This window comes from Manis pentadactyla, chromosome 4 (genome assembly GCF_030020395.1).
Source record: "Manis pentadactyla isolate mManPen7 chromosome 4, mManPen7.hap1, whole genome shotgun sequence".
Classification (NCBI taxonomy): Eukaryota; Metazoa; Chordata; class Mammalia; order Pholidota; family Manidae; genus Manis; species Manis pentadactyla.
Genome location: NC_080022.1, coordinates 130,130,987 through 130,147,264, shown reverse-complemented (window position 1 = coordinate 130,147,264; position 16,278 = coordinate 130,130,987). Strand labels below are relative to the sequence as shown.

General features: G+C 47.4%; 1 protein-coding gene across 3 annotated transcripts in view; it reads left to right on the top strand.

Annotated features, from left to right (window-relative positions):
- SHISA6 (shisa family member 6) overlaps positions 1-6,406 on the top strand; it is a 268,919-nt gene extending 262,513 nt beyond the window's left edge. For all 3 annotated transcript variants that reach the window (XM_057500858.1, XM_057500857.1, XM_057500856.1), the window contains 2 exons: positions 1,943-2,095; positions 3,647-6,406. In XM_057500858.1, the coding sequence (XP_057356841.1) occupies positions 1,943-2,095; positions 3,647-4,197 (704 nt within the window). In that variant the 3' untranslated portion in view covers positions 4,198-6,406. The remainder of the gene's footprint in view (positions 1-1,942; positions 2,096-3,646) is intronic.
- The last annotated feature ends 9,872 nt before the right edge of the window (positions 6,407-16,278 follow it).

The window sequence follows — 16,278 nt, the reverse complement described above, 5'->3', positions numbered from 1 at the left end:
CAGGGTTTCCTCTGCATTCCTTCCTTGAATGTCACACTTTTCCCAGGAGCTGGTACAGTGACTATGGAGACAGGAGGCAAGACTGTCTACATGATTAACCAAAGAGCATTCATTGGATCCTTATTTTGGGCCACGCACACTAAGAGGGCAACAGAAAAACGGGAAAGTGAGACTTCTGCTGTCAAAGGAGATTGCAGTCTTTGAGGATCAGCAAGACCAACTCAAGTCAAATGATTGGAGATCATGCAGACAATAAACTGGTGATGCCGAGTAGAAGAGCTGTCGGGGCTGGAAGAACAGAAGTCACTGGAGCTAAGGTGTGACATTGTCATAGTGAAGGGTCTTGAGTGAAGGGAGAGCGGGCTACAGGAAGGGTAAGGAAGGGCATTGCAATAGGAGAGACAGCATGACCAAGGGTGCAGGTGCAGAGAGAGGCCATGGAAGAGCCGGCCTTCGCGCAGCAGCATGTTGTGGAGCACAGTGTGGAGTCAGAGCATCCAGAAATGTTGCATTCGGAGGTGGGTGAACTGAGTGATGCCCTCCATGGGAGCATGATGCCAACAGGCAAAGGGAAGATTGTTCTGCAGCAGAGCCAAAAGTGAAGAAACAAGAGCTAAGGGACTGGTTGCTATTACCCAGTTCTGGGTAGTGATGCTCCCCGCTTCCTGCCCACTCCACTTCCTGGCACCTTGTCCCGATCCATGCCCGAGGGGCACTTTCTGTACAGCATGTTCTGATCTCTCAGGGATGGAGGGTGTCCCCCACCCCCTCACATATGTACTGAGTTGGCATGAGCACTGGCTCATTGGCTGAGTGCCCTGGCTCCGTCCCCACTGTTGGGGGTGCCAGTGAAGGCAGGAGGGATAGAGAAGTCTTCCATGGCTCAGCACTCTCTTTGCCAAGAGAGATGGGAAGCCACAGTCCTCTGATACACTGGTCCAAAGCCAGAGCCTGCCCCTTCTTGGAGGCCCCAAACCGAGAGGATGGAGGACCGATGTGAGAGGTGCCCTCCCCCCTCATTCTGAGAACGGTACCACTGTTCCCCTGTGTGTTGACTTCTTGCTGTGCCTCAAGTCTGCCAAGCTCCAGCACATGCTTGTCTCCCTTCCCCATATCTCCACTCCCTTCTGCCCACTTCCTCACCCTCACCTGCATCTCCTCTTCCCCCCACACCTGTGCTATTGCTAATCTTGCCCCCAGAGCCAGCCCAGATCACTCTCCTCATCTGTCTCTCATCTTTTCTTCCATTCCTTCCCCCTCCCTTTTTCCCAGGGCTGGCATTGAACAACACTCCCTTCTCTCTCTTCAGATTTTGGAATCTCAAGGGAAGCAGGGAGAGAAGGGGCATGATGTGCCAAGTATTTTGCCTACATTCTTCCCTCCAGAGGCTCCGATATGGCTATAGGAGCTTTGGAGGAAGGAACTGCAATGAGAAACTGGCTTTTAGCTCCTAGTGGCTTGCAGGGTGCAGGTCTTGGATAGGCCCAAGTGGAAGGGACAATGTGAGAGGTGAAATGACATCACAGACAGTGTGCATGGAGTCTCACAGGAGCTGGTCCTGGACCCACTTCTACAGGCATGCGAACAAGAACAGTCGCTCCTCGTTCAAACTCAGGTTTTTCTGAGCGTGAGGGCTGGGTTTGCCTAAAGCCAACAGGGAGAAGACAGAACCTTCACACTGCTGTAGATGCTTTTATGACTCCCCTCAGCTCCAGCAGGCTTACACTTCCACCAGACAGACTGTGCAGGAAGAAGGAGTTTGCCCTGCCAGCGTGCCAGTGGCAGCTGAAGCAGCACCTGCCCCCAGCGTAAGGGAAACAGATTCACCCCCACTGCCTGTGTCCTTGCACAGGGTCCAGGAAAGCGGGGTGGGGATGATAGAACCTGGCCCCTTCCCTCCTGGGTCCTCACTAACGCCATGCACCCCTCCCTTCTTTTGCAGAGAAGCCACGGATGAACAACATCCTGACATCGGCCACCGAGCCCTATGACCTATCCTTCTCCCGCTCTTTCCAGAACTTGGCCCACCTGCCCCCGTCCTATGAGTCTGCAGTGAAGAGCCACCCCAGCAAGTACTCCTCCCTAAAAAGGCTAAGTAAGTGGGGTTTTCCCTGCGTTGGGGTCTACCTCAGTGCCCCACGGTACCCCCCATGCTGCACTGCCTTGCCGTCCACCTGAGGGGACCAGTGGAGCCCCAAGAACAGAGATGTAGCCTGGAAGGTGAGCATAGGCAAGCCCCTTGCTGGTGTCCTGGATGGCGTGAGTCTATTCTCCCCAAAGACAGAAGAGAGGCCATGGAATCCTCAGAGCTGTTTTCCCACAGGAGACACTGCTTCAACTCAAACACCAGTTTAACTGCAAGAGAAAGTCTTTCCCTAGCCTCACCCTACAGCTGCCATCTTCAAACCGTGAGCCTTTCTCACTTCCCATGTCTTTTGGAGTAGAGGCAACCAGTGCCAGAGCTTTCTCTGAGACCAACCCAGACACCTGGCTGTGGACTGGCCCAGAAACGGGCTCCCCCCCAGCCCAGCCCCCACAGTCCTGAGACCCTGAGACTCCCCACCCCCACACATGCCCACTTCATCACTTGAGTCTGGTTTATCCAATGATCCAGCTCTGCCATTTGAGTCTGGGGAGCCTTGGGGAACAGACGGGCTTAACACATTAGAATGTCAAGAGGGTATGTGGTGGGACAGCTCTTCTCTCCTGGCTTTCTGAGTCTTGGGTCTCTGTCCCCATTTACGCACAAGTCTGTTTTGATGGTCACCCAGTGCTGTGCTGAGCACTTGCCGGAAGCTACAGGGTAACCTACCCTGTTAGAAAGCCCATGAGTCCACAGCAGCTGCCTACAAGGTGGAACAGTGAGTTTCTACGGCTAGAAGTGAAGATCCCTAATGATCCGAAGAATCTGATGCCTGCCTGGAATGAGGGGATCAGGAGGCAGGGGCTACCTGCCAGTGACCTCCTGGGAAAACTAAGCAGCAATCAACATTCCCACATTCTGCAGAGATCTGGAAGGCCATGTGTAGGAAGCCTTATTCCCAGAACATGGGGCAAAGTGGGCTGTGTGTGTCCTGAGTGTGTTCAAGGGTCCAGCAGGCAGTGTGAGCTTGGCAGGGCCTCCTGGATGGAAAGAGGGTTGGGGGGTCTGGATGGGGCATGTATATAGGATGTTCTGGCCTGCTCATACTGCAGGCAAGCCAAGTATGTGGGCTCCACTCTGTGGCTGTGTGGAGGCTGGATGCCCATGTGCTGGCTTCCTATGCATTGGCTGTTACTCCAGAGAAGGTGTTACTATGTTCCTAAGTTACCAGCTACGCCTTTTCACAAGTGCCTCCTGGTTGAAGCATCTTATTTTATTCTAGCTGGAGTGTGGTTCTCACTGGAAAGCTCCTTGGGTGTTTCCGCAAAGCCCAGGGAGCCATTCTGTTTCAGAACCATGGTGTGGCAGAAGCAGTAAAGACGCAGACTCTCAGGTCCCTCCAGACGAGGGGTTCTGAAGCAGAATCCGCATCTAACAGGATGCGAGGTGCGCACGTGCAGTGGACAGCACTGCCTCCACCCGTCTGGGCTGCAGGGTCCCTGTTCAGGCCCAGAGGCAGTGCTGAGGTCTCACCCCAGCTACTTCTCTGTGTCTCCTCTGCAGCTGACAAGGAGGCTGATGAGTATTACATGAGGAGGCGGCACCTGCCCGACCTGGCTGCCCGTGGTACCCTCCCTCTCAACGTCATCCAGATGTCCCAACAGAAGCCGCTGCCACGCGAGCGGCCCCGCCGGCCCATCCGGGCCATGTCGCAGGACAGGGTCCTGTCCCCCCAGCGGGGCCTGCCGGAGGAGTTCGGCATGCCCTATGACCGCATCCTGTCTGACGAGCAGCTGCTCTCCACGGAGCGCCTGCATTCCCAGGACCCACTGCTGTCCCCGGAGCGGACGGCCTTCCCAGAGCAGTCCCTGTCACGGGCCATCTCGCACACAGACGTCTTTGTGTCCACGCCTGTGCTGGACCGCTACCGCATGACCAAGATGCACTCCCATCCCAGTGCCTCCAATAACTCCTATGCCACCCTGGGCCAGAGCCAGACAGCAGCCAAGCGCCAGGCCTTTGCCTCGCGCAGACACAACACGGTGGAGCAGCTGCACTACATCCCGGGCCACCACACCTGCTACACAGCCAGCAAGACCGAAGTGACTGTGTGACTGGAGGGGTGGGGCCAGGCTGCAGGCAGGACAGGGCAGGGGTCAGGAGAGGCCTGGAGCAGAGCTGCTCACCCTGCACGGCTCCCTGCCCTTGACCCCTCTGTAGGCCTTGGTGATGGCAGCCTTTGCCCAGAAAGCCATATCCCCCAGGCACACGGCCTGTGGCCTGGCACTGCACGCTCAGACTTGGGATCTACAGCAAACACTCCCACTCTTCCAGAAGAGTTGAAGGGGAGTGAGGAGAGGGTGAGGCCCCAGTCTCACCACCCCGACCATCACCAACCTTCTTCAGTCCCAAGCCCCCTCTCCCCCTCCTGCAGGCTCAGCTGCAGTTTCCTCAGCCAAGAGCCACTGGCCAGGCCCTGGTCGGGAGCTGCCTGGGTTTGAACTGGCCAGCAGGTGCAGTCAATGGGCTGACCCACTAGGCTACTTGGTCCATTCATTGACTGAAATCCGCATCACAGAAATCTTCTAGTGCCTAAAAACTGCCTGCTTGCTCTCAGAGCCAGGGAGCTGCCGTGTCCATAAGCACAATAATGATTCTCTTCTGCCTGCTGGAACTCTCTGGTCCCCACCGAGTGGCCCTTCCTTCAGTGACCCCCTTGGGCCCCGTCTGGCCCTGTGCCCCTCTCCCCAGCCCCAGGAAAGGGGGGTGTCCCTTCCTTCAGCTGCCTCCCTGTTGTTGGGAAGCCTGCCCAGCTCTAGTTGGCTGCCCCACTCTCAAGGGCCCCCCACCCCTGCCCCTCCTCTGGATGACTTTGCCCGACCCCTAGCCCTAGATGTTCGACTCCTGAGTTCTCTAGGGCTTTGCTGTAGCCCTCCCAGAGGAGAGGAGCAATAGGGAACCAGGACCTTCGGGGTGCCTCTGCAACCTTATTATCTCTACACTTCCTCCAGGCCTCTAGGTCTGAACTATGACCTGCCACTCAGGCCTGCCTTTCCCTTCCCTGCTCTGCATCCTGGAGGCATCTGCCCATGGCCAGAGTGGCAGGTGGGGAGGGCCACTGTGATGCCCTGGGTATCAGGGGCTCGCCATTCCCATTGTCCAGGGCTCTGCCTGTCTCCCACCATGCCCGTCAGGCAGGACTGATGCAGATGCTCCCAGAAAAGTGGCTCAGCCCTCAACCAAGGGGGACCGCAAGTGGCTGTCCTGCACCTTGCCTACTACTCTCTCCCTATCACTGCCCACCTGCTTGGCCCCTTCTCTGTTTAGAACCCACTCCCTCTGCCTATTTTCCCTTTCCCCACCTCCAGCTCTCCGGTGGCTCCATTACTCTCTCCTGGCTACTACTGCTTCAGGATCAATGCCTCCTGGGGATCAGAGCAACAGAGACCCATTAGCAAATGCAAACAATGATACTTCAGGTTACTGGTCTGGCGCTTAACCTGGCAGCTCCCCAGTTGCTCCCCTGCAGGGGCACTGGGGCAGCAGGCAGATCCATTTCCTGTTGGGGGAATGGCCCTGCCAGCCCATCTCAGCTCCGGATCTGCCTGGGGCATGGGCAAGGTGTGACAGCCTCCTGGAGAGTGGACAGTGAAGTAAACAGCATCCACTGCCCGAAGACCAGAGCCTGGTGGGAGAGAAGGGGCTCCCCATTCTAAAGGCCAGGGCACCTCCCTGGGCTGGAGCCAGGGGAATCAGCTCCAGACTATTGGGTGAAGGGATAATACTAAAAATGTGACTGTTGGTGCAGTCAGACTGGAAAAGCAGTGACCTTGAACTGGGATCTTTAGATTCCCCCAGTTCTGTATATATGTATGGCCCTTTAAAGGGGGTGGGGCAAGGAGAACTCCGCAGGGTCAGCCCTGGGAATTTTTAATCTAACCAAATCCACGGTTCACAGATATATCCATTGACTGAGTCCTCTTACTTATTTCAAGAATTCCAAAGCTCTTTTCTCCCCTGGAGGCTCAGCATCTCATGAAACATTTGGAATTCAGGCTTGGGGTGATGAACAGAGCCCCCAGCAACCCCACTGAATGGTGGTCTTGGGACTTTGAGGCTGTGAGGACAGAGATAACTCTCTACTGCCCTCCCCTACAAAATACATAAACCTCCTCAAGGGCTGGTCCCCAAGGGTTTATGGGAGTGCTCCAGAAGGCAAGGCTAAGAGGTGTGGGCTGGAGAAAATCACCGTAAATAGAGTAGTTAGCCATTCCCAGAAACAAAGGTATTGTATACCTGGCCCCCTGAGCCCACCATCCTCTAATCCAGCCTTTTAAGCCTGCCTGCTGGTTTAGAGGGGAAAGTATGTGTGTGTGGGAGAATCCCCTCCCCAGGTGTCCACACACATGTACACCCCAAATCAGAAACCTAATCTTATTCCATGATAGAGGAATCTTCTCAGCATCAGGCATTCCAGCCCTCAGGATGACACTTCTCCCCAGCCCTTTGTATCTCAGGGGTTGATAGGCTGATTCCAAAACACTTCTCATCCTAGCCTTACCACTGCCCAGTTTAAAACCTCTAGCATCAGTTGGATCAGAAAACTCTACCTGAACCTTTACTTCTAAAAGATTCTCCTGCCTCACCCTTGGGTCTGGAAGGAGGGAAGGGAAGGATGGAGGGAGGGAAGAAAAGAGAGAGAGAAGCCTACAAACGTGCTCCAATTTAGTCCTTCATTTCAAAATCCATAAATTATGTCTTAACTGGCACACAGAAATATCTCATTTATTCAGTTCCCCATCAGTGTGTGCAGGAGAAGAAAGCCGCAGTACAAGGCACACTCGCACAGCAGACAGGAGAAGGTTCTGGGGCTAGAACCCAGATGTCGTGACTCCCAGCCCCACCAGGCCACACATAGAAGGACCAGCCCTTCCCCAGTAACGGAAGCCCAAGGCCTGAGACTTCACTCTGCTTGTTTTGTTCTTTGTGAAAGTCTCCATCACTCTGTAGGCAATGGACTGGTTCTACACAGCTTGTCCCCTGCCCTGAAGGATCTCACTGGTCTCCCTGGCCTTTGAGGGCAGTGAAGCTGCCACAGCCCATCATGCATTTCCACCTTTCCTATCTCGCTTCCTCCGGTTAACTCTTGACTCTATGAGTTCATAAGTCACAAAGGCTTTCCCAAGAATTCCTTTAATCTCCTAACTGGGCCTCTGCCCTTATGGCTCCCCAGTGTCTTGGGCAAGGGGTCTGCTTTCTAAAAAGTTCCAACCCTTTCCTTAATCCAAATTTCTCTTCCCATCTTTCCACCCTCATACTCCAAAATTCCCATCTTAGCCTCAGTCTTCTGTGCCAGAAGTCCTTCCTCGTCTTCCTGGCCCTGCCTTCTTCCTCCATTTACCTTCCCCCATCACTCATTTCTTTTCCTGAGTCCTGTTACACACTCTAGTTCTAAAACTTTTGAGCTTTCAGTGACAAGGAAAAACAAAACATCCCTCAGGTCTTTGGTTTGCCTCATTGGTTCATCCTCCACTTTCATCCCCTGCGAGATGATACCCCAGGGCACAGAGCTGAGGGCTCTCCCACTCTGGTCTTTGGGAGGGAAAGGAAAGAAGCTGCCCATCAGAAGCATCATGGTTCAAGAGCAGCTTTGATTCCTGTAGCCGGCAAGTCCCCTGAAACTCCTGCTCAGCCCACCACTAGCCCAGAGGTGCCTGCTCTGGCCAAAGATTCATATCTTTGAGGGTCCTCAGCTGCTCTTTCACCTCACTTTTGCCTGTGCTGCTTGCGTGTGTCACAGATCTCCCTCTGTCCCAAAAGACTGGAGAGCCTCATGCTCCCCAAGCACGGAGAAATATCCATTCCAATAACCCTACCACTAAACAATCCATTTTGTTCAGAAATACCTTGTCTGCCACCAGCCTCCCACCATCAGATTCCATCCACAAGCAACTGTGGACCCGACCCAAGGGAATCCCCAAAGGGCTGCTGATAGCTTGGGCCCTAGGAAGCAACTGCTCTAGGAAGAGTTGACAGGTCACCTCCTCTACACACTCCTCCACCATCTTCTCCAAACCTGGGAAACTTTGCTCTGGAGTATTTTCAAGTAAGCTGGTTGTGTTTTAATGAAGTACATTTCAGGGTTCAAATACTGTTTCCTACAAATGCAGCATTTTAATGACTGATATAATAAGAAAGATACGTCTTCCTGGGCTTCGTATCTGATCTCAGAAGGCAGCATACTACAGGAGGATCACACACAGGACTGAGGCTCTTGGAGACATGGGTTTGTCTCCATCTCGCCATGTGACTGAGGATGAGTCACATTCTTGCTCAATGCCTCAGTTTCCTATCTGTAAAGTGAGGGTCTTTGACAAGATGAGCTCTGAAGTTTCATCCAGCTCTTCCAAGCTAGGGCTTTTGTTCCCCACTGGCACCCCCTCCTTTCTCCCAATTCCTCCCTGCCTCCACTGAGCTGCACACATCCCACTATGCCTGCCCCATGGTGATGAACCCCAAACAGCCACCAGACTCATTGCAAGAGCCTAGGGTGGGCTCCACAGTCTCAGCCACCCAGGGAGGCTTTCATAGCTGAAGGTGTATGGGCCTACCCATTCAATAGGTCACCAACCATGTGTCACATAGGCACACCTAAATCATCCTGGGTGTCTGTCATTAGGGAACTCTGAATTTGAAGTTTTCACATTGATGTGGTCCTTAAAGCTGGAGGGAGGCAGTTCTGATTTCAGAGAGGGGATGGGCTGGACAGAAAGGTCCAGAGGTTGGCTCACAAGGGCATAGGGTTTGTATTTTAGGGCAGTTTGGAAATACATTGCAAGCCACAGAGCAGAATGGCTCTGTGTGGCAGTGAATGTTACTCTATCATACTCCAGAACCTGTGTCCTGAAGACCAAGTCTGGACACCAGGCTCCATCCCAACCGGAGGAGGGGGAGGCATCACCCCTGGCTGCTAGGAGGTGGGCACCCACCCCATCTGAGCACTTTTCTAGCCCCTCCTCATGATGCTACTGTCCTCCTGGTGAAAGCTTATGAAGCAAGAATCAAGAGTGTAAGTCAGTATCACCACACCCATCTTGTAAATCAGCAGACACGTCAGTCAACCTTCCGTCAGTCAGAGAAATGACATGACACGTTTCCTTAACACCCTTTTCCCTGAGGGCAAGGAAGACCCCTGCTCAACTTTGCTGCCCACTCCTGCTGTGACCCTTGAATGCCACTCTGCAGGAAGACTCATTCACTTGCTTTGTAGTGGCAAATACTCCTCTAGTTCTGTAACTCAACTAGACATTTTGTAGTAAAGAATTCTTGAAATTCTCTAATAAAAAGCAATTCTTACTGTAATATTTTTAGTTCGGGGACACAATTTCCTAAAGGGATTAATGAACATTTTTATGCATTAGCCCAATTTATGGATTCCATGTTTATTATATGGTAGTTCTGATGAAAAGTACCTTTCTATCTGTACCTTTCCTCATAAGTAAGCTTCATGGTGAGCAGTGCTCTTGTAACTGCTGCTTCTGTACAAATCTCATCATTCTACTTACTTGTCAAAGCACATTCTATATGTACTGTAAGCAGATATCACTTCAGTAAGATTTAGTCTTAAGGATTTTTCCACTTTTGTCAGTAACAGATATTTATGGATTAAAAAAAAATAAAGCCGTTTCAACATAACCTGTGTCTCTTAAAGTAGCCACATGCTTACTTACACAAACACAATGCCAAAACTAAAGGTAATTAAACATCACAAGAGGATGTAGAAGATCATTGGAGATGGAAATGGAGGCAAGAATTAACTGCAAATGGGAATGAGGGGACTTTTTAAAGTGAGGGAAGCATTTTAAAACGATTATGGTGATACCCACAACTGTAAAAATTTACTAAAGCCCATCAAACTGTACACTTACACTTGGTGAATTGCATGATATGCAGATTAGATCTTAATAATGCTTTTAAAAATGGTGAACAAAAGGAATGTAGGAAGGTAGGCTTTGGACAAGTGCCAGTGGACAAGGTACACCAATTCGAAGCAGAATTAAAGCATAACTTTGTATCTACTTTGGCCCGCTCTTGTACTGTTATGCTTGGACATCAGTCTCAGTTAAGTTTTACAGTTAACTCTGATAGTTACCATGGGTGATTAGAGTACAGGTGGTTAAACATCCATGCCATTTGAACTGGAGAAACAAGCTGAACCGTGGAAATTGATTGAGACTTGGAGACTTGCTCAAGACCCTCTTTCTCTGGACTGATTTTTTTATGTTATTTTCTTTTGCACACAGTCACTTTTGCTGCTAAGGTCATCTGTTGTTTTGTGTTTTTGAATTTTCACCATAACCTAGACACTGGTAGGCTCAGGTTCAGCAAACAAAGTGTTGCCAAACAGGACATGGTCTTCAGCCAACTTCATTACCTCCATAGTTCCTAAAATCTACAGTCAGTTATATGCTCTTCCAATTGCCCAGCTCCTTCATAATTAAAACACTTCTCACTGGACGCATTGAGCTTATATTAAAAAATTCTTCTATTATCTCCTGTGAATGGTGATCTCTACCTAAAACAAAGTTATAAACCTGTTTCTAATACATAATTCAATACAAGCCTGTTTCTAATACATAATTCAATACAGACTATTCTAATACATAACAACATATAACTGCACGTATTCTGAAATGTGCTTTGCTCACTACAGCAATAATTATTCCAGTGTTATTGCTTCTAAGTCATAAATGTCTCTAACCCATGATGACTCATAGCAAGTACACACAGACACACACATACATATTACAAGCACAGGAAAGCATCATTAATCTATATTCATTATTGCAAGGAAACCCAAGGGAAAACAAAATCCTAAATTGGAGCATTTTTTTAAGAGAAATGCAATTTAAAATGCTTACACATACATATAATGACTAAATTAGACTATCAACATGTTTCTTAGTAGAAACTCTCAGGAGCCCTTCTTATTGAACAAATAAGAATTATGCATAATTAATATAAAAATGGTCAAGAAGCATGGGTCAGAGAGTTCTGTACATGCTTTAAATGGTATCTGACATACTTTAAAAGATTCTTCTCTTAAATAGGCTAAATGTCCCCCCTTTAAATATCATTAACTCTAGCAATTTGTTCAGCTTTTTCTCTTTGATTCTCAAAGGTAAACCTCAATTTAGTCCCCGTCACAGTTGTCACTACTTTCAAATTGGTGAGAGCTGAAAAAGTAAGATCTTAATGTACTATCATTAACATGCCAAGGCCAGAAAAAACTCATGTTGGAAGCACTGAGATGCCAGGAGTCTCAGGAAGATTTCCACCTTCAATGCTACTTTGGCCACTCATCTTTTCCCTCTCTGGCTGAGCAACAGAAGGAGGCACAAAACCTCTAAGGAGGAGTAAGAAAGATTTTCCTTTGAGATTCTAAGATGAAAACCAAGGATACTACTGTTTGGGCTGCAAATCAGCAAAAGCAGAAGTTGGGAATGAGTTTGGCAAGTTCTAGAATGAGAGAATCAGTAACTTTTACACTGTGGACATGTTGCCAAATGTCACTGCCAGATCTTGGTTTCCTCGGCTATAAAAGTTGGGCTGTTAGACTTGAAGGTTCTTCCCATGTCTGATATATATCACTGAATTATCACCAAACAATACTCCAGTTCTATCTGGGCTTCTAGGTAGCTGAATGAACTTGTGAGTAACATGTGCTGGTGTCTTCCTTGGCCCCTCCCATCTCCACTTTCCCATCCTGTGAGAATAAGATGCAGTCAAAGAGCACTGCACTGGGAGTCAGAAGACCTTGTCCATTGCACTGGTTCGGCCAGCATTTTACTATGTGACCTTGAAAGACTGACTTCTCCTCTTCAAGGCTCAATTTTCTCATTCAAAACAAAGGGAGTAGTTCAGACAACTCTAAATCGCTAAAATCATTTATCAGCTTCATTAGTCTCTGCTTCTGTGACCTTGTCAAGATTTTGCAGGGAGCTGGTGAGTTCAGCAGGTACTATTCATGGCATGAGGGTGGAGTGGGAAGGCAGAATGATGGGAAGGAAGGAGAAAACTATTGGCTAGACTCACCGTTTATGAGATAGCATCTTCCCAGTTGCTGGCATATCTACCCTGTGTCAACAAGATAGCTATAGAGGAAGAAAAGGTATTAAGCCAGGGGAAAAATAAGGTCCTTAGAAAATTACCTTTTCTGTTTAACTTAACTTTTTGTGATTTCCCCCAAATCAATGAGTTGTCTGTTTAAAAAATCCCAAAGAATGCATTTTCACAGGGAGTTCTCAACTGTTAATTATTTTATTGTGTTTGCTCATGGAAATGGGGCTCAAATGTGTGTTTCAGAACCAGGGCCCTCTCCACAAAGAGGAGAGAAGTTCTGCTTCCAGCCTCAATCTCAGTATCAAGTCAAAGTTCTGGAGATACATGTCAAATATAGAATAATTACCAGGATCATCGCCCTCATTCCCAACCGTCAGCATCTTAATGACTCTTTCTTGGACCATTTATAAGAGCGTCTCCTGATGGTTCATAATGCCAATCATGGAGAAGACCTCCTCTGCTACCTAAGGGATATTGGTCCATATATTGGTCTTCATTCCAGACTTGGCAAAAACAAAAAACTGCCATCTAATCCAGTACTCCTCAAAGTGTTCCCATAGACCAGCAGCATTAGTACCACTGGAAGCTCATTTCAATGCAGACTGCCAGTCCCCACCCTAGGCTACTGAATTAAAATCTCTGGAGGCAGGACCCCAGAACTGGCCTTTAACAAGATCCTTAGATGACGTTATGCACATTAAAGTTTGAGAAGCACATCATTCTGCCTTATTTCTTCACTTCTGAAATTCTATGACCCTATGATAAGAATAAAGATATGAAATTTGGCATCTATCCCTGGTCCCACAGTTGTGGTCAGGGAACCTCAGATCAGATACTCCAAAACGGCTGCGATCGTCCACCCTCGGAGCTGTGGGCAGTTGTTAGAAATGAAATGTAGGGTAAGTGCACCCTGAGCAGCCTCTTTACAGTAGGACACCCCTTAAGTGTCAAGAGCATCCCATAAACAGAGCACCTGCTCTTTAGCTCCAGTCTCAGGACCCCAGAGAAGACAGGGAACAGAACATACTAAAGCGGATTCTGTGACATTGCATTAAAATATTTCCCTACAACAGGGTGATGATTTTAAACTGTGGTGGGTTTTCCCTCTCTCCCTTGACCCCCACTCATTTCCCTACCAGTCCAAACTACAACAGGAGCGCTCTGTCTTTCCCTAGGGAAAAGGCAGAGACCAGAGCAAGAAGTTTTGTTGAACCTTGACTTTCAAAGTTGACTTTTGTTAAGATCACAGTAGCAAAAATTCTCATGTAATTGCAAAAGCCACATGGTGGAAAGCCAGTGTTTTCTTTGATATTGAAAACTGACCTTTGACTATCAAGAGCCAGGCTTGGTAAGAAACCACAGAGTATACTGCATATATAAGATGTGGCAGAAGAGCACGTCCCTGCTGTACAGAGCAGAGAGTGATACCTTCCTGCACTGAGAGAAGAAATTCAGGGAGAATTAGAGAAGAGAGCAAGAGAATAAAACATATATATCTCTGACACAGCCCTGACCCTGATCACCACTGTGGGGTGGGCTATTAGGGGTAAGAGGAGTGAGGAGATGGACAACAGAGCCCTCCAGATAGACTGGAGGATCTGAGAACAAAGTGGACTTCTGCTCAGCTTCCTGCCTAGAACTCTGAAAGGAAAAATTTCTACCTATACAGAGTTGAGCCCCTCCATCAGCTTGAACTCTAGGCACCAAGCCCGTAAGTGATGCCTTGGCTAAAAATTTGAAAGGTATCTCTGAAGATGGGTATCTTGGGGCTCACAACAGCAGAGGGCCACCATTACAGAGAAACGAAGACAAGCAAAATCTGCATATCTGAGTTACAGCTATAAATTTTCAAGGTGGTGCACCCATAGCTGGAGATGCAACATCCCTCCAGAATCGTGTCAAGCCTTTCAGTCTCTGGATCTCTGTACATTCTTAAAAATTACTGAGGACCCCAAAGAACTCTTGCTCGGGCAGGTAACATCTACATACACTTATAACATTCAAAATTAAAAAGATCGCTTAAAAATTTGTTAAATTATTTAAAAATAATAAAACTATGATATGCTTATTATATAAGTTTAATGAGAAAAACTGTATTTTCCACAAAGAATGAGAAGAGTGGGATTATTTTACATTTTTTTGTGTGCAAATTTCTTTAATGTCTGGCTTAGGCAAAGGTAACAAGATTTTGATCTGCTTCTGCAGTTAGTCTGTTACAATATCACACCTTATATGCCTCCCCTCACCCAGAGGCAGCCTAATAAATACAGAAGGAGGAGGAGAAGCACCAACAGAGGAAAGGGGGAAAGAAACCCCCTCTTCCACTGCTGCTGGTTGGCCCAAAATAAGCCCGGGCTTAGGCCAGCAAGAAGTTTCAGTTTCACACTAATTTGGAATTGTTGATATTATAATGAACTGGGCATATTAATTATTAATCTGAGGAGTTACCAAATGGCTTCTTATTTTCTAAGAATAACCTGAAAAGTAGAAGGTGGGAGAAAGGAATAAAGTTGCTTATTGATGGCATAATAGGATTTACTTGCTTTACATAATGGTTATGTAGATACATACACCTAAATGCACCTATGGGACTTCTGTAAAATACTCCGGATTATTCAGGCTAAAGATTCAAAGGAGGATCACAAATTGTAGTAATAAGAACCTATATGACATCCTCAATAGACTATAAAAAGACAAGGCTTTTATTTATCAGGGGTAGAAAATCTTAAGGATAGATAGGAGGTAAAGGGAAAATGGTGATGCACTGGACATTTGATTCTTTGTCCTACAACATATATCATCCTAGCTACCACGCCAGACTCCTTACAGCTCCTGGTAATAGACTCCAGTTTACACAGCCACCAATGCAGCCACCATGACTCTGACCAGACCAAATCAAGTCCATTTCTTTAATTTCCAAATTGAAACTTAGGGAAAATTCCTTCCTTCTCAGGGAATGGAAATTAATGATATGAACCTGGAGCTACCAGTGGCCTTGTCTCACATAACATGGCAGAAGGATGCAGGCAGTAAAAAAGAACAGTAATGATAGCTAACATTATCAAGGATTACTAGACGCAAGGCATTATTCCAAAGCATGTTGCATGGGTTAACTCTTTTAATCCTCATGCCTCATGACAACTATCTGTTCCACTGTTAAGGAGTTTGGCTTCATCCTAAGGACTAGGAGAAGCCACTGAGGGGAGCAAAGGAAGTGTGGTGGCAAGATCAAGGTCATACCTCAGAGGCATCAGCAGAACACTACTGTAAATAAATGGATTTGAGAAATTCATGCTGAAGGCAGGGAGACTACTGAGGAACCTAGCTGTATAGTGCCTGGAGATCCACCAAATCAGAACTTTTGCTGCATCCTAAAATTTTCACTGCATATAGCAACTTACTGATCATTTAAGGATTCTGAATCACTTCTTGGTTATTAAACAATGATTTTTAATAATCCACATCATTAAGATTTTTAAAAATATGTAGAATAATCAATTAGTTAGCAGTAGATAGTTATTGTCACAAGCACCCCTTTCTATTTGTTGTCCATGCAGGACTCTGATTATTCTGGTTATACAATGCTTTAAATATGAATTGTGTATATGCATAAAATGTGCAGATAGAAGAGTAAGTAAATATACCAAGTCAATTATGTTATCACTAAGTAGTGGGATTCTCTGATCTATATTTTCTTTAAAATATTTTCTTCATGTTCTTGGAAATTTCTAATTTTCTATAATAAGCATATATTATTTTTCTATTCAGAAAATAATCACCACATGCAGTGTCATAAATATCATAAGATCACTATATGCATGTGTGTAGTAAATCGAATGGAAGAAAGTTACCCCCAAATTATTAACAGTGGTAATAAGTCTGGGTAATTTAAAGTTTTCCTTTTACTTTTATGCATTTTTCTCAATTTTCTATAATGAGCATGCACTACCTTTTAAATAAAATTTACTGTTTTAATTTTAAGAAGTGGAGCTGGAGGACTCACTTTGAATAAAGATGCCCCACATTCCTGAAAGCAAAGCAGCAGATGCTGCAGCCATTCTCCAGTAGAACGC